Source organism: Macaca thibetana, chromosome 8 (genome assembly GCF_024542745.1).
Source record: "Macaca thibetana thibetana isolate TM-01 chromosome 8, ASM2454274v1, whole genome shotgun sequence".
Classification (NCBI taxonomy): Eukaryota; Metazoa; Chordata; class Mammalia; order Primates; family Cercopithecidae; genus Macaca; species Macaca thibetana.
Window position 1 is genome coordinate 41,140,701 of NC_065585.1, and position 19,709 is coordinate 41,160,409.

Here is a 19,709-nt window from a genome sequence, read left to right on the forward strand (position 1 = left end):
AAAAGAGAAGTATTCTCACATCTACAAAGGTATTTAAAAAATATATTCATTATTGAAAATTGCACAAAGAAATGACCAAATGTCCCATTTTCCTCAAGAAAATTAGGGACAAATACAATACTGAACAATAACATATACTGTATTATTAAACACACACACACACACACACAAACATATAAGATGTAAATATTTTGAAGATATTTTAAGTATATTAAATATTTATAATTTTCATTGTTACTTAATTTTTATTTAAAAAGTAACAGAAACAAAACCACAAAGCAGGATTATTTACCCAGCATAATTAATGCAGAACAAATTAATACATCTTTAAAATATAAATTTTAAGAATACTGAGAGACAATATTACATCTTACCTGTAAAATCCTTATTTTTATGAAATAGGTAGTTCCCATATTCAATGAATGTTCAAATTTAATAATGATTTGTCAAACGTAAAAATTAAAGTTATTCCACCAAGTTATTGATCTTGATTATGACTTCCCAGATTCTCAGATTCCATAAAATAGCAAACATTTTAAAGGTATATCTCTAAACAATATAGTTATGAATTGCTATTGTATTATATCAGTATACTGATGAGGTGTGGCTCTCAAGCTAGAATACAGATTCAATAGTTTCACTGATCAATTTTGAACAATTCACCAGCATTCCTTTTGTTTTGCTGTTTTTATGTGGATAGAGAAATGGGTATAATGCAAATCTCTCAAATGCACTGTTGCCTGCTGCCAGCAGCGGTCACTTCATAGTACCAGTTCAAATCTCATACTCAGATGTAGCAGTCTGAAGATTGCTTAATGCTCCCCAACCCCCCAACTAACAGAACAAAAGTTGTGCTCATTTTCAAGCATAAATACTATCGGCCTCAATCATTACTGATGATATGATCTCAACATTCAACACAAATTTATTTGAAACACAAAAAAGCATGACAAATAAGGCCCACCTGTCAAGGACAAAGCCACCAACAGAGGCAGACTAAGAGATGGTATAGGTGTTGAAACTATCAAATGGGGAATCTGAAATAAGTCTGTTTGATAAAGACTGTAGTAAAAAAGATGAACAGCATGCATGAACAGATGGGGAAATTTTAGCAGACACATAGATGATGGAAGATAAAATAGTCAAATGGAAAGGCTAGGAATAACAAAGTAGAATATGGTAAAATGTTAGCTAAAAAATTAGATCAGAATCAATTTATGACCATTTTTAATGCCTAGTTAAGAGGTTTAAACAGTTTAATTTTCAATGAGAGTAATAAGAAAAACTTCTGAACAAAGGTAATTTCCAAGTAATAAATTAAGAAGAATAATTCAACGGTACTGCAGAGAATGAGCTAGATTAGGAAAAGGCTCTGACTTGTAGTAATAAGGGTGGAAACAGAGAAGAAGGTATGAATGACAAACATTACAAATCACAATATACAAAACATATAATATAAAATATAGAGAACATACATAATATTCAGAAGCATGCAAACAATATTAGCGATAGAAGGAATCTCAGAAGTTATATAATCCAAACTCTCTCACTTTAGAAATGAGCAAACTAAGGCTTATAGAAGCTTGGAGGAATTCACAGAATTTGATGTTTTCTGGGCTGGAACTTGAACTGGGCTGTCTTTATTCTAAGCCTGCTAATTTCACTGAACTGCGTTTTCTTTGCTAGTAGGGATTTTTTTTCTCTCAAAAATGTTAGACAAATCACCATATAAATTAAATATTAAAAAAACCTTTGAAATTTTCAGCCTCAGAAATGAAATGATGATCTATTAACAGAAATTAAATAGTTCAAAAAAGGTGCATACAAAAACCCAAACCCAAATATATATATTTATATCTATAATATCAGTAAAGCACTGAAGGCAGAGGTCAAACTGTAGAAGGTTAAGGCTTAGGAGCTGATGAAGGAGTGAAGGAAGCATATGTAAAAACACATACTCGAGATAACTGACTTAAGTAAAAAGAGAGAGAGAGAGAAATAGACCACTCTCAAGTTAGCTTGAAGAAAGAAGGTATTATTATTATTATAGTTTATTTATATTTTTATTTTTGAGGAGTTTTGCTCTTGTTGCCCAGGCTGGAGTACAATGGCGCCATCTCAACTCACTGCAACCTCCACCTCCCGGGTTCAAGTGATTCTCCTGCCTCAGCCTCCTGAGCAGGTGTGATTACAGGCATGCACCATCATGCCCAGCTAATTTTGTATTTTTAGTAGAGATGGGGTTTCTCCATGTTGGTCAGGCTAGTCTCAAACTCCCGACCTCAGGTGATCCACCCACCTTGGCCTCCCAAAGGGCTGGGATTACAGGCGTGAGCTACCGCGCCCGGCCGGAAGGTATTATTAAGACAACTTCAACAGTAATTTGAGGAGAAATAAAATCAGTAAAGGAAGAAAGATTGAAATACAACAGAAACAAGAAATAATAAATGCAGGAAAATTCCACAGAAACTAAGACAGGCTAGAGTCAGAAATGTAAGAAGTTAGTTTTGATGGAGAACAAAACAGTTGTAAGAGGACAGAAGATGACTGGTAATGTAGAGAAACTAATATTAAAAATGATAGCAGTTTGGAAAGTGTGTTATTGGCTTACATCACATTGACTAAGAGCACTCAGCACTACCTTCCATGTAGGGAATCTTTAAGAAAACAGTCTATGTGTAGAACCATGACTCCACTAGCTTTGTCAGAATCCTTTCTTTAACCAGGGTTCTAGTTATGATACCTATCTTGAGATAAGACCATCATTGCCTCTCTTCAAACTTCATAGCAGCCCTCATCATTAATCTGGACACAGGTCAAACCTTTCCAGGGACCCTCAGCCAGTTCTGGTATTACAACAACTGACAATTAACTTAGAATATTTTAATTTAATCAGTTCTATTCAATTATCTTATCTCTGTGATTCTTGGCTATCAAGTAAAAGGCAATCCCCACTGCCCCCTGGTATCTTCTTCTCCCTAAATTCTTCATTTCCTATTCTCTCTTCTGTATCATTCTTAATCTCTTCTAATTCTCTTTTGTATTTTCGAGAACCCTTATTCCATTATTAATAAACTTCCTTAAACATCAACCTTCCTGCAGGATGGTTTTTGCATATTCCTGCCTCAAATAACATTTAGTTCAACTGTGTAGCCTCTGCTTCCATTGTAGCCTTCATCTGCAGAAGCTACTTATTCTTTCACATTTCATAGTCCAGGAATCCAGGAGGGGAAGTTGGCTCCCTAGAGACACTTCTGACTATTACCCTCTGAACCATAATGGACATAGTCCTTACTTCTCTTAAGCATTCCACTTGGCAGTAACGTTCATTATTAATACAGGTTGCTATTATCTATCCAACTTCCAATCACTATCCCTTAGTCATTGCTAATTTTAGGGACTGACTAAGGTAGTGCTAGAAGATTTCAATGCAAAGGCAGAAAATCATTGAACAATCATGAAGCCCAATCTCCAGATTTTCAAGACTTCAATAATCCTTACTTTATTCTGGCATCAGTCCCACAAATTCCTGCTAGTGTATATCACTATCTTTGACTTTCTTCTTTCCTTATCCACCCTGGACTCTATGACTGATCATCTCAACCACTCCCATAAAACACTCAGCTTCCCTTCTAACCAATCTTCCTACTCACACAGTCATTAAAACACTCACAATGGTTTAATAACTAACTTGATTTCTCTCTATTAGCATCCTTTTACTTAGCTTCACTTCTCCCACCTATTTTCTTCCTGCCTCAGTGGTAAATAACAGTTTCTTTCTGCTCACAAAATCCACCCGTGTGTTTAGTCTGATTACTTCCTACCTCTCCTAAGACTCTTCTTCCAATCATTCTCTTTTTCTGTATTTTTGACTTATCTTTCTCTAAAACATCCTTTGCTCCAGTGTGTGAACACATGGACATATTTCCTAATCAAAGGGAAATAAACATCTTTTGATATCACATATGCTATCTAATTCTTCTCCTTCACACTTTCTTGATAAGTTCATTTTCTTATCTCCTGGTCATACTTAGGCTACTGCAACCTGCTTTCCCCCCCACCACCTTCCTTCTAAAATTACCCTAGCTAAAGTCATCCATGACACCTCACTTGACATATCCAACACGCATTTTTCATTCATTATTTTTACTGTAATGTTATTACTTTCTTCTTGAAACTATTCCTTTAGCTCTTGTCATTCCACTTTTCTCATTCTTCTTTATGTAGCTCAGAAGTTCCTCTTCCTCCCTCTGCCACTTAATGATAATGTTCCTCAGGCAGGGAAAAATTTCTAAGCCCTCATTTCATGGGTTGTTTCTCAGACTGACTTCGCTTACTTTTTATGACTGCTTACCATTAGTAGTGAATTTACTCTGAAATTACTCTATGTAGCTTAGGCAACTTCAAGTTTTAAAATTGTTTACTTTATTCCTTGCTAGACATTTCCTCTTAGCTTTCTCAGTAATTCCAAAACTGAACTTGTCTCACAGCTAAACTGATTCCCCCCCTAAAAACCCACCTGGACCCTGTTAAGGTACCTTATGAATCTAGTTATCCAAGGTGTAAGACTGGGAATTTTTCATGACTCTGTACTCTCTCAAAATCCAAATTCCATTATTTATCAAGTATTGCTGATTTCGGTTTATTAAAACCACTATTTTCTCTCTGTTCTTCCATCCACTACATGTCTCTCTTTTCATTTTTTCTCTTCAAATCAATCATTCACATAGTGTGTAGGTAGGTACTCTAAGGTGAACAAGCTTGTTATCACTATTCCTAATTAAATCCCTTCAAGGTACCTCTAGAACCTACAGTCTTTGATCTAAGTTCCTTAACATTTATAAAGAGTATATAAGATTCTTCAGGCTGGGCATGGTGGCTCACATCTGTAATCCCAGCGCTTTGGGAGGCCGAAGTGGGCAGATCACCTGAGGTCAGGAGTTCGAGACTAGCCTGGTCAACATGGGGAAAACCCCTCTCTACTAAAAATACAAAAATTAGCCAGATGCAGTGGCACATGCCTGTAATCCCAGCTACTCAGGAGGCTGAAGCAGGAGAATCGCTTGAACCTGGGAGGTGGAGGTTGCAGTGAGCCAAGATCTGCCATTGGCACTCCAGCCTGGCGACAGAGTGAGACTCCATCTCAATAATAATAATAATAATAAACAAGAGATTCTTCATAAGTGGAACCCTCTCTATCATTCCAGATTCATTTCTTCCTATTTCCTGCCTTGCGAATAATGTTACAACAATTCTAAAATACGATATTTATTACCTCTGTGACCCTGTTCATACATTTCTTTAAAATGTCACAAACATCCTCCCTCATCTCCACATGAATCTAAATAATTCCTATTTATTCTTTAAGATACAGCTGGAGTTGTTGTCTCTTCCATGACACTTTACATAAAAATCTAGCTGCCCACAATAGATGTTAGTAGTTCCTTAATATGTTGTGTATAGCTCTAAGCAGGGATGAATACTAGAAAAATAAGTAGGATACAAAGGTAAATGTTAAAAAAGGTTATATTTATTAAAATAAAGGGTATATTTTAATAGAGATATTAATAAAGGGTAACATGATATCCATCCTAAACATGTTTGTTTAAATGAGTGCATTTTAAAAGGCACAATGAACCAAATATTATTTCATACTAGTTAGCATAACCTGGCCAGAAGACTTGCTTTGATTTCTATTGTTAATTAATATTGTCTCTTGAAGTAATATAAAAAAAGCTTAGCAAACATTATTTAAGTCTCTATTCTTCTGTTCCAAAAGAGGTAGTCCTCATAATTTTTCATGTTATACACTACGGTAGACCAGTGAAAGTCCAGCTTCTTCTAATGGAGTGGGCATAACTGGAGATGTCATGTTGAATTTACTGCATTCATCCCATTCATTTAGAAAGTTCCAGATATCATATAGCCAAACTATGGCCCAATTGAAGCTATTAACACATATTTTATTCCTAGGAAACAATTTCCAGTTGCAAGTATATGCTACCTTGAAACCGAGGCTAGAGAACTGAATACTTAGATACATACTGATGCTACTTTTTTTTACCACAGCTCTCAATGAAAAAGTTACTTTTTATTGTCCACTTTTAAGTGGTCAATTATTTTGACTCAAGTAAGTAAGAATATGGATAATCTAGTCCAAAAACCATTCTACAAGAGAAAGAAAGTAATCCAGGTTTGAACCTTGTTCAATACGTAAAAGAACAATGTAGCAACAGCATTGAGGATATTTCTGAGAATGGATTCAACTTCTGGATACGTAAGTAGATAAAGAAAGATGGAGGCTAACAGCAAGAAAATAAAGGGGTCAAGAGAGTAGTATTCTCTACTGAGACAGAAGAACAAGTGAAGTAGAAATAACTTAATGAAACAATAAGAAAAAAAGTGTGCAATCATGGAGTCCAAGAGCGTAGTATTCAAATTAAGATTTCAGAGCTAGAACAATTTCTACTGATAATAAAATGTGAAGTATGGTCATGAGAGTGACTGACCAAAGTAGAATTGGAGATAAAGCTCACTACATTAGAGAAAGTTAAGGAAGTGAGTGGGTGCTAAATACATTATTGAGGTAAATGCTGACATTACTCTCGCTTGATGGCAGGAATTTGATGTTGAGGAAGACTAAAGCCAGGTTCTAAAATAATCCGTGAATAAAATGATATTACTAAGAGGTCAACAAACAACAGCAACAAGGAAGGGTAGTGGGTGGTTGTATTTACTTGCATTACACACAAAGGTACAAGATATAAAAATAACACGCACAAAACATTACAGAAATAAATACAGGAGAATGGATAGATTACTAGGTCAGCATTCACATGTTCAACACATGTCCAAAAAAGATCAGTCCAAGAATCTCAAAGTGGATTGGGATGGAGGTCAGAAGGATGAGAAACTTAGAAAGTTAGTAGAGTAAATAAGAAATGATCAAAGTCCCTTTAAAAAAAGTAAAAAAAGAGGAAGTTACACTGCAAACTCAACATAGCATTTATTACTTCTGTGAAAGAGGCACAGGGATATAATAGGCAAGGAGAGTGCAGGGAAATGTGAGATACATAATTAGATGTTCTGGTTCTTGGTTTGGGTAGTAGATTCAAGGATGTCATGTTATTACATTGTGTTGTAACTAATACACATTCATTTGTATGTAGTAAAATTAGGAGAAAGCTAATATTTAAAAAAATTATGGATACATAATAGTTATACATATTTATGGGGTACTGTTACATTTTGATACAAACATACAATATGTAATGATCAAATCTGGGTAATTGGGATATATATCACTTCAAACATTTACATTTTATTGTGTTGGGAACGTTTCAAATCTTCTCTTCCAGATATTTTAAAATATACAGCAAGTTATTGTTAATTATAGTTGCCTGACTGTGCTGTTGAACACTAGATTTTACTCCTTCTATCTAGCAAAGATTTCTTGAGTAAGACCTCAAAAATACAGGCAACCAAAGCAAAAATTGACAAATGAGATTCTATCACGGTAAAAAGCTTCTTCTGTACAGCTTAGAAAACAATAAACAAAGTGAAGTGACATCTACAGAATGGAAGAAAATATTTGCAAGCTATTCACCCAACAAGGGATTAATAACCAGAATATATAAGGAACTCAATAGCACAAAATAACAATAATAATCTGATTTTTTTAAATGGATGAATAGACATTTCTCAAAAGAAGATATACAATGGCCAACAGGTATATAAAAAAATGCTCAACATCACTAATTATCAGAGAAATGCAAATCAAAACCACAATGAGACATCATTTCACCCAGGTTAAAATGCCTATTATAAAAAAAATCTGAAAATAACAAGTGCTGGAGAGGAATGCTCGTACACTGCTGGTGGAAATATAAATTAATACAACCAGTATAGAAAACAGTATGGAGGTTCTTAAAAATCTAAACATGGAACTACCATATGATCTAGCAATCCCTTTGCTGGGTATATATCCATGAGAAAGGAAATCAGTATATTGAAGAGATACCTGCACTCCCATGTTCACTACAGCACTATTTAAAATAGCCAAGATATGGAATCAACCTAAGTGTCCATCAACAAATGAATGCATAAAGAAAATGTGATATATATACACACAATGTAGTATCAGCTAAAAAAGAAAGAATAAAATCATGTATGAAATGGATGATTAGCAAGATGAATGAAAACGGAGGACATTATATTGAATGAAATAAGCTAGGCACAGAAAGACAAATATTGCATGTTTTCACTCATATGTGGGAGCTAAAAAATTGATCTCAGGGAGGCAGTGAATAGAATGGTAGTTACCAAAGACTGGGAAGGATAGTAGAGAGAAGGAGAGGAAGAGCGGTTGGTTAATGGGTACAAAATATTTTTAAAAAAAACTAAGGAACTTCATTCTTACGAGTTCTACCCATATTGTCTAGGTCACTAGACTTAGACCCTCAAGAATTTCTGTTGTCCCAGGGCAAGGCAAATACCTTAATACATATAAAATAAATATTACATATACATGTAAATATACATAGTAAATCCTACATTAGATATTTGATAACTTGCTTGTGGAAACAGATTTTTCCATGTTACATTTCAATATAAACATTAATGATCTCTGTTTCCTCAGCACAAACCAAACTGTGGCACCAAAAGACAATTCATAAATGTCTTCTTCAAAACGGGCCAATTAGGCTGAAGTTGAGAATCTGGGGAAAAGTGCAAAATTGAGATGACCAAGAACTAATTCTAGCTACATTGGTGAATGGAGAAACTAAGTAACATAAAGCAAACAACTTATTTGTTGATAACTAGGAAAAAAAAAACTATTGAAAAAGTGATGTGATATGATTTTAACTTAGAATGAAATGAAGAGACACCAGAGTATATACAGTAAGTCTATAATCAGTAATGTCTCATTCATGTGTATCACCCACCTTTAAAAAGGCTTTAGCCAATTATCAAAATACAGTTACATAACTACTTTTCCATATTTTTGTAAAGTAAATGTATAATTACTGAAAGTAAAAAATAATGGGAATGTAATATATAGCAACAGTAAAAACAAAAAACAACAAAAGATAATTAGGATTGAAGCAGAATAATAAAAAAGTAAAAAATTGCAAAGAAAATTAAATATAGCAATAACCATTATCATATAATAAACTGGAAGGCACTAAATTTCAATTATATTTGCTGAAAGATATTACAAAAGTTATTAGTAAATTGCAGTTGCTATTATCTCTTATGTTTCCTTTCACCTTTACCCATATAAATAAAATACTTATAAATTTACTCATTAGTTTTTAATAATTTTTATAAACTCTTTTATTATCGACTCTTGGTTAATTTCCTAGGGATGAAGGAAGTCACACATAACTCTGAATCACTTAGAAACAATAGTCAAGGTGACCAACCATGGCACATAATTCCTAATTTATACTAGCTAAGCTTTCCACCACATTATTTCTTTACCTAAATGATCTCAAATGTTGTCACTGGCTCAAATCTCTAAATCTTCATACAGCCTTGAGAACTTTTCAAATTTTAGAGATCTTCTCTCCCTTTTCTTTCTAATTAACCTCTCTTTCTAGTTAATCCCTCTTGCTGTTACATGCCAGGAAACTGAGATTTCCCTCCAATGTAAATTATATTTCCTTAAGGCATTGTAGCTGTACTATCTATGATTCACTGCAAATTCCCACTTTGGAAAGAGAAATGGTGGTAGGGTAGAAATGAACAAGTGTTTTCTCACAGACTCAGTATTCTCTGCAGATATGGATTACCTACTATGACAAAGGAGTAGATTACAGCCACCTCCGACAAGGTAACCACAAACAAATCAGTTCAACCTAAGCACTTCAAGGACAGATTCCTCTACTCTGGAGTAGTGAGGTGGAAAAGTGAGTTTTCAAGACCTATGCCATCTAAATACCTAATTATGGACTCTGCTGAGGAAGGTGAGTAGTCAATTGGAGTTAACTTAAAGAGAATACTGTTACTCTATCTTTATGGATAATAGAGAGTTAACCGTAATTCCTGGCGAACTAAATTTTTAGAATCACCAAAGAGATGATCCTAATTTACAAAAGGGACACTGTATTTTTGATGTCCTACTACAATTAGTTAATATGTTTTATTTCATGTTATTTTATATGGGTGATATTTCTGTATTTCATTAACAACCATATATGTATATACATAAAAACAGAAATAAAAGTGACCTATATCATATCAATACACAGGCACAAGCAATTGCACAAACAGACTCAATTGTAAGAAAAATATACCTGTCATCCCTGTGATGATGGTCAATGGTCTGACTGTATCTGGAGCGAGGTAGAGTAAGAAAATGACTGCAAGCATGGCAGAAACAAGAATATAAATAAGACTCAAGAAAGAAGTGAAAAAAGTATAGTTTAATTTAAAAAGTGAGATTTAAAAAGATAGGCAGATAGTAAGCAAAGCAAATGGAAACTGTTATTGGAAAGCTTGCCCCTTCCTCCCAGTGTTCATTGTAATATGACAGTGCCAAAGGTTAAAATATTCTAAATATTTTAAAATAAAATGCAACAAAAATATAACATTATCAATTACTACTTAAACATCTTTAGCACCATCTAGAATATGTTATATGATAGAGATGCTTTACCATTTTTTTAGGAGGAAAGATGAGATGAGAAAAATAAAATAAGCAGAAAGTTTAAGAAGGAAATAATAAATGAAGTAATTTCAAATACTTATAAACGTTGGGAAATTTATAAGGTAACTATTTCTCTTTTAATTATTGATAATTAAAAATAACTACAAAGGGCTTTAACAATTCCATTTAATTAAGAGCAAACTGATCCAGATTACTTTTATTATTAATTGTATTTATTAAATTTATTGGATGCCATTCATTTTTCCATTCACTATGTTTATTATGTATTATGTATTACATGCTATTGGCTTTGCTACCTTTCTTGCCTCATAACTACCATAAGCAATTCAAGCAGCACACTGATCTTTTACCTATCTCTTCTTTCCAAAGCACTAATTTAAAATTTCCTACTTTCTTAGAACCTTTAATACTAAAACAATTGATCTTAGGAGTTTATCATTATATTTCCATAAACAATGGAAATGAACCTTGAACTCTCTCAACTTCCACAATTCTATCTCTAAAGTAAACATACATTTAAATCTTCACTTGTCCTTGTCTTCTGCACCTAAAGAGATACCTCTACTTGTAATCCTGCTTCCCATATGACCTTGCTTCATTTATTATTCTCTTCTGCCTTCCCTTCCTCAACTGCACTTAACCCTAAAAATAAAACCCCTGCTAACCTTTCCTTCCGTTCAAGCCACTGCATCTCGCTCATTTTCTTTTCAATATAGAACATCGTAAAATACATACCTACAATTCTTGCCACCTCTGCCAGATTTTGCTTTCATGCTTTAAGCTTACTGTAATTTGACTTCTGCTTCTACCACACTCTCGAAGCTACCTTATGAATGTGAAATCCCCCCAAAATTCTTTCTTCTCCTCTTAATCCTCATCATAGTCCACTTACCTTTGGTATTAGACATTGATTTTCAAACCTCTATTTTTTAATACTCTCTCCTTTTTTGGTTTCTAAAACCTCTTTGGCTATTAAACATAATATTTATTTAACAATGAACTATATGCCAAGTACACCATTAAAAGCTTTGCCTACATTATCTCATTTACTTCTCATAACAACTCTTTGAGGTAGGTTCTACTATTCCCACTTTTGCACAGACAGATAAACTGAGGCTGTGAGTGCTTGTTCAGAGTTGGCCTCATAAATGAGAGTTGAGTTGGATGTTTCTAGGATTACCCTCTCCTTTTACTATGGGTGAATTTGGAATTTGGCTCTCTGTTTGTCTGTTAACTGTGTTTAAGCTATGAATTGTTGATTTTTGCAAGCCTGCTAATTTTGGTATTCCAATTCTCCTGGGTTTTCGTATATAAGTAAGTGGCAGGACTGGGTTTCAAAGTCAGGGCTTTCTTAATTCAAAACTCAGGCTCTTAACACATTTGTACATATAGCCTGGTCTCTCACCTATATGACTGGTTCTTCATGCATTTAATGTACTGGATTTCCTTTCTCTGTAGAGAGGCAGTGGTTTTCCAAGATTCATTTCCTGATCTTATATTCCAACACATTCTTTCTAAGTAATGCAATTTTTTTTTATGGTGTAAACAGTAACTCTGCTTTATTACTGATTATTCTTTGGGTGGCACAACACTTTTCTATCTGCTTCTGGGCTCTCCACATAATGCTTGAGTGACAGATAGACACTTCAGGAAAACACACGTTCATTGTGAGACTGGAACAATACCCTTTGCCTATTTGGACATTGGTGCCAATTTGTGAAATGAGGAGGTTCAAGCAGTGGTTTTCAAACTCTTTTTTTTTTTTTTTAGCTGATCACTTTTTTTCAAACAAATATCTCAGCTTTTATGCCTAGTGGGTGTCTCTTGTAAGGCAGAGCTGGTGTTAGTCTGATGGTGTAACAAAAAGCTTTCAGCTTCTGTGGATTTTCGTTTGATAATTGCTTCTAATTATACACTTAGTCTGTTATTGGATATAGAATCAATATACAGTAATCAAATAATATCAGAATGATGCTGGCTAAAGAGAGTAAGAAGCCTAGATCCTTATCCATTTAGCCTCATTTTTACCTGTCATAGTAGTCTCTCAGGTACCGCTACAAAACATAGGACTCCATCATCTCTGAAGTCCCTTCTAATCTCTAACATAATTCTTTAATCTCCCTTTGGAACTTAATATAATACTTCAGCTATTCCTCTTTTTGTAATCTCTTACAATTCGAACTTCAACTAAGGATTAAAATATTTATTTAATAAGCCAAGTTTTACGGTCTCAGAATTTAACTCCTCCATTTCCTCATTTTTCACATTCAATTGATTTACAAACCTTGCTTGTTCTGATGCCTGAATAACTCAGATTTCTCTCCTTTACCTTTTGTCTTGCCACCACCTTGGGACCCTCCCGGCCAGGGTGTGGGATATGATCTCCAGGTGTGCCTGTTTTTAAAGCGCAGTATTGGGGTAGGAGTTACCCGATTTTCCAGGTGTTGTGTGTCTCTTCCATTGCTAGGGAAAAGGGACTCCCTTCCCCCTTGCGCTTCCCAGGTGGAGGCAATGCCTCAGCCCTGCTTCAGCTTCGCTGGTCGGGCTGCAGCAGCTGACCACACCGATTGTCCGGCCTCCCCAGTGAGATTGAACCCATACCTCAGTTGAAAATGCAGAAATCAGGAAACTGGAGGTTTCTCTATCTCGGCTTCATTTCTCGGATTTGAGGTGCTTCAATTGCCTCAAGTCAGGGCTTTTTTAATACTCTCTTCACAGGTTTCTAAACTCTTTGCATTTGATCACTGGTTTTACCTTGCTCGTGTAGAGAGGCATCCATGATTCATTTCGCTGGCATTATATTCAAGGACCCAGCTTTGAGCCAAGTTTACTATGCCTATTTAAACAACCCTCTCTTAGGTCTTCCTACCTTCAGACCCCAGTCTTCCCTTGACTCAATCCAATCTTCATCCTGTCTACAGAAGTTTATTTGCATATTATGCTTTCTGATCATATCGGTACCTCACTGAAAATCCTTCACTGGTTCCTGATATCAAAAAACAAGTATAAATTCCCTAAAAGTTCTAAACTACTTTCAATCTTCATCTTCTACCCCCTTCCATTCCCCATACCACTACCTCTTATCTAGGTACAACAGACTACCTAAGATTCTCTAAATTATCATATGTTTTCCTGACTCAAGACTTTGTTCATGTTCATCATTCTGTCAAGAATGCCCACCATTCTCCATCTCCACTGCTTCACTTTTCACAGTCTTATTCAACTTTTGAAGTCCAGCTTCTCTGTAATGCCTTTTCCAGTTCACCCGATCAAGTAATTTTCTCTCCAATCTGTTCCAATATTATTATCCTTCTGCCACACAGATTCTCTAAATTATCATATGTTTTCCTGACTCAAGACTTTGTTCATGTTCATCATTCTGTCAAGAATGCCCACCATTCTCCATCTCCACTGCTTCACTTTTCACAGTCTTATTCAACTTTTGAAGTCCAGCTTCTCTGTAATGCCTTTTCCAGTTCACCCGATCAAGTAATTTTCTCTCCAATCTGTTCCAATATTATTATCCTTCTGCCACACAGTCTTCAACATTTTAAAATTAGTTGATATATGATAATTTGTCCAGCTAGACCAGGATAATGTCTGTTTTAAATCTTTGTGCACAATGGCTGACCCACTCAAGTATATTTTGGATTGCACTTAAAAGTAAAATCCAGGCCGGGCGCGGTGGCTCAAGCCTGTAATCCCAGCACTTTGGGAGGCCGAGACGGGCGGATCACGAGGTCAGGAGATCGAGACCATCCTGGCTGATATGGTGAAACCCCGTCTCTACTAAAAAATACAAAAAACTAGCCGGGTGAGGTGGTGGGCGCCTGTAGTCCCAGCTACTCGGGAGGCTGAGGCAGGAGAATGGCGTAAACCCGGGAGGCGGAGCTTGCAGTGAGCTGAGATCCGGCCACTGCACTCCAGCCTGGGCGACAAAGCGAGACTCCGTCTCAAAATAAAAAAAAAAAAAAAAAAAAAAAAGTAAAATCCAAATTATACTGTTCTCATGATGAACCTTCTCTCAAAAAACAGCAGTGGTTCATATGTGGTTCATATAATTATAGAAACATTCTAGTCATAGATTCTAAGGCTCATGATAAAAAATTACTATTCAAAGTATTAAACTAGATTACTAACCCAATTTCTGGAAGATTATGAGCCTATGTAAGAAAATATTTAAAAAAGTATTCATAGCTTTATGAAGAAGAGAAATAATACCCAACAGTTGTGATGTTGGGCTTTACTGCTTTAAAAGGAATAGGTTTTCTCCAAAATTACTTAAGAATAACAGAAAATATGTAAACTTCAAAGCTTGTTAAAATTTATAAATTTATAAAATATATATATATATAATCATCCAATTTCTAATAGTTTCCTTAAAGAGTCTTATAATTAACTTTGTCCCTATAAAGCCAAAGCAGCCATTAAGCAAGAATCACCTTTATCAAGCATCAGTTTATTTTATTCTTCTTTTCTGTCTCTAGTCATGTTAGTTCTTAACCTTATCTGGTCATGACCGTCTTTGAGGTTCTGTTGAAAACTATAAAAACTCATGCATGAACATACAAAATTTACCCTTGTGTTTTAGTAAGCCCTCTAAAATCTACCTAAGGTCCATAGCCATACTCAAAGTCCTTTGCTGCATCCACTTGGTACAACCTTAAAACATAATACACTTCTCCACTGAACCATGTTTACTTTTTTTCCAAAATTAATGGACATTATAAAATTTGAGCAATAAGTATGAATAGTGCCTTAAATATGCATAATGACTTAAACAAATAAAGTAAGTTATATTAAAACTGCAGTTAGTCCAATCTGAGCAGTAAATCACTGTAAAAGAAAAAAACAGAAAAACAATACATTTACTAACTTTTAAAAAGCAAAAACAAAATAAAGAAGTCATAGATTCTAAGGCTCATGATAAAAAATTACTATTTCGAGTATTAAACTAGATTACTAATCCAATTTCTAGACACTTGGATTCTTAAGCAATAGAATCTTTAAAGACAACACAAGGCCAGGCGCGGTGGCTCACGCCTGTAACCCCAGCACTTTAGGAGGCCAAGGCGGGTGAATTACGAGGTCAGGAGATCGAGACCATTCTGGCTAACATGGTGAAACCCCGTCTCCACTAAAGAATACAAAAAATTAGCCGGGCGTAGTGGCGAGCGCCTATAGTCCCAGCTACTTGGGAGGCTGAGGCAGGAGAACGGCATGAACCCAGGAGGCGGAGGTTGCAGTGAGCCGAGATTGCGCCGCTGCACTCCAGCCTGGGGGACAGAGCAAGACTCCGTCTCAAAAAAAAAAAAAAAAGACAACACAAAATTCTATTTATAATGAATTGTTCTTCTACTATATTAAATTAGCCGAATGTCCCCTTTAGGAATCACTTTAGTCCATACAAAAAAGAACTGCAAAAATGGGCGATAAAATATTCCATTCTTAAATAAAACTATAGTTTCCAACAACCCTTACTTAATGCAAAAACTTTTAAAATTTTCATTTATTTATTTATTTATTTATTTAGAGATAGGGTCGTGCTCTGTCACCCTGGCTGCAGTACAGTGGTGCGATCTCAGCTCTCTGCAGCCTTGACTTCCCTGGGCTAATGTAATCCTCCCACCTCAGAGTAGCTGAGATAAAAAAAAAGGTGCACACCACCACATCTGGGATAATTTTACTTTATTTTATTATTTATTTTTTTGTGTGTGTGGAGATAGGGTCTCACTATATGGCCTAGACTGGTTGAGAACCCCTGGGCTCAAGTGATGTGCCTGCCTCAACCTCCCAAAATTCTGGCATTACAGGAATAAGCCACTGTGCTTGGCATGTGTCTTTAATATTGTTAATGTTTTCCTTATGTTGTAGTCCTTACATTCTACTCAGTATGATTTAACTATCTTAAAATGTTTCTGAAACACAGCAAATAAAATAAGTAAAATAAAATGTTATATTATTTTTGTAAAGTGAATTTTCTTTTTTCATTTACTTTATAATTTTAAACTATTAGAGATATGTTTCCTTCATAGTTGACAACTGAAAGGAAAAAAGAGACTATTCTTTTTGGTGAAATAGTTATGAGTGTGTGTTATACTTTCTGGTAGGTGACTTGACAAGGAATAGAGAAATAGCATGAGTGTGTAAGGTATGCCAGTGGTCCATATAATGGGGCATTTTGCTTTTTAGAATATATATTTATTAATTGAATGTATAGGAGAAAAAAAGTTTGTAAAGTAATTTATCTTTTGCCAGTATTAACTGTATTCTTATGATACTAAAAGTATACTCTATGGAAATAAATGCCCCTAATGTATTTTGGCCTCCAGGATAGACATAAAAATGCATACTACGGAGTACTTCTGACATGTTACAGAAATACTAATACTCTATACTTATTCTAATAGTAAACTAACTCAAGTAAACAAAAAGCTCTTAAAATAATTTTTTTTTTTTTTTTTTTTTTTTTTGAGACAGAGTCTTACTCTGTCACCCAGGTGCGATCTCGCCTCACTGCAACCTCTGCCACTCGGGTTCAAGTGATTCTCCTGCTTCAGCCTCCTGACTAGCTGGGATTACAGGCACCTGCCACCACGCTCGGCTAATTTTTGTACTGATTTCTAATACTAAGGCCACATAGTCTGCCTCAGGAAAAATTATGTTCCTAGTTGTAGCAGTTACCAGGACCTATCGGAAAAACAATGGTATAAAAAGCGGGGGAATGGAGGTAGAAGATGAAAGATACGCTTAATAATTCCTTGTTTTAGCTGAGTCCTTGCATCCAGGTTTCTAAATTACTTGTAAAGCATCTATTTACTTTGCAAAGCAGAATAGGATTTTGACTAATGATACTACAGTGAGATATGCAGAGAAACAAAGACCTAATAAAAATTTTATGTATAAATTATTTTTATATTACCTATAGAAAGGATATAAATACTATATCTTCTCCTTACACCACCCAAGTTTAACCAAGTACTATTAATGAATGTCAAATAGCATCGTTTCTCATTCAATATAGTCCATCCTTGCTCTTGGTCTTGCCTGAATAAACATGCCCATTTTTCAAGGTCCAATTCATGCCCTACATTCATTATATACAAAACTTAAAAAAAAAAAAAAAAAAAAAAAAAAAAACTACATGGGCCGAGTGTGGTGGCTCATGCCTGTAATCCCAACACTTTGGGAGACTGAGGCGGGTGGATCACCTGAGGTCAGGAGTTCAAGACCAGGTTGGCCAACATGGCAAAACCCCGTATCTACTAAAAATACAAAAAAAAAAAACCACCAAAAAACAATAATAATAATAAATTAGCTGGGCATGGTGGCACAGCTACTTGGGAGGCTGAGTCAGGAGAATCGCTTGAACCTGGGAGGCAGATGTTGCAGTGAGCCAAGATAACTCCATTGCACTCCAGCTTGGGTGACCGAGTGAGACACTGTCTCAAAAAACAAACAAATAAACAAAACAACAACAACACTACATGAACTGGCTGATTTCTCTCTCTTTTTTCTTGATTACTAAGCACATTAAATGTAAATTATTTGCAAGTGAATATAGCCTTTTAAAATGCAGGAATTTTCAGTACTTACTATACAATTGGAGGCAGTGTCATTTAATCTACACAACTCAATAAAGTTGATACGAGTCATTTAATCTACACAACTCAGTAAAGTTGATACTGATATTCTAATTTTACAGAAAAGAAAATCAAGTGTCAGAGAGGTTAATTTTCCCAAAGACACAGGTAGCAAGAGGTTAAATCCTGCATTCAAAATCAAGGCCATTTGGTTTCAAATCCTATGAAAAAGATTCAATAAAATAATATTACATTCAACAAAATACATTCTAGTCCAGTGCATCAATTCTTACTGACAAGAAAGGTTATTTATTGCACCTCTCAAAAGACCTAAATTACTATTATTATCTCAAAGGAAATTCTCTTAGGCTTTTAAATCAACATTATTATTGATTAAAATGCTATTCATGAAAATTCACTGTAAGAGTTCTAGAGTATTCTTATTTTCTAAAATCATAATGCACCCATATGCATTTTATTACCAAAACTCTTAGAATATTAAGATAAAACAGAAATTAAGAACTTGTTGCTTAATAATGTGATAGACTATATATATAATATTGAACTTTTTTATTCCTATTAATAAATGATTACACAGATAATCAAATAATATTAGAAATGGTTTTATATTCCTATTTAAATAAAATTCTATTTTACTTATTTGAAAAAAGGATTTAAGGCAGTTCACAATTAAGATAAATTTTGATCTGGCATCAACAGTGGTCTAAAAGAAAAATAAAAACCACATGGATCAATTTTCTCGAAAACTTCAGAAAACAATTATATGAACATTTTTGCTAAACTAAAAGATTTATAAATTTTTTAAATAAAAAAATGACGTTTCAGTTGTAGACATAAATTGAGATAGATATAAAAATGCACATTGTAGGATCTCTCTGACATGATAATTACCTAATATGACCACATTAACTAATACCAAGGATTAATCATCTAGGCTTTAATAGGAAGTTGTGTTGCCATTAAACCTAGGGTCATTTGCCTTTAAATATTTATAAAGTATTATGCATTTTACATGATAGCAATCATTTTTATTTATAAGTATAATTCCAGATGTTAATTTTATCTTTTTCTGCAAGATTTAGACAGTATTTGCTTGTCTTAAAGAAAATAAAGTCCATTTTTTCATTAAAATAAAACTTCACATAAAATTGAAGAAAGTTTAAATTCATTTCAGAATTTTCTCTCTCATCATTTCCATTAACAAACCTTCAAGGAACAAGAAGTTTATGACTTGATATATAAATAATTTCCAGAAACAATCAAGCTCATTAAAATGCTATTAGGCAACTAAAATACCTCTTCATTCATCCTAATATGACTCCTTTCAACTCCTAATCATGCCAACATAGTTACTCTTCTTTCTATTACAGTATTGTACTTGATAAGCATCAACTTCTATAGGTAGCATGTCTGTAATTACCCCTAAAGACATA

General features: G+C 34.5%; 1 protein-coding gene across 50 annotated transcripts in view; it reads right to left on the bottom strand.

Annotated features, from left to right (window-relative positions):
• The window catches only part of RIMS2 (regulating synaptic membrane exocytosis 2), a 752,308-nt gene that overhangs the window by 246,521 nt on the left and 486,078 nt on the right, over positions 1-19,709 (bottom strand). For 26 of the 50 annotated variants that reach the window (XM_050800641.1, XM_050800657.1, XM_050800660.1 and 23 more), the window contains one exon: positions 10,299-10,364. The exons of the other annotated variants lie outside the window; for them this stretch is intronic. In XM_050800641.1, the coding sequence (XP_050656598.1) occupies positions 10,299-10,364 (66 nt within the window). The remainder of the gene's footprint in view (positions 1-10,298; positions 10,365-19,709) is intronic. 50 annotated transcript variants of the gene reach the window in all.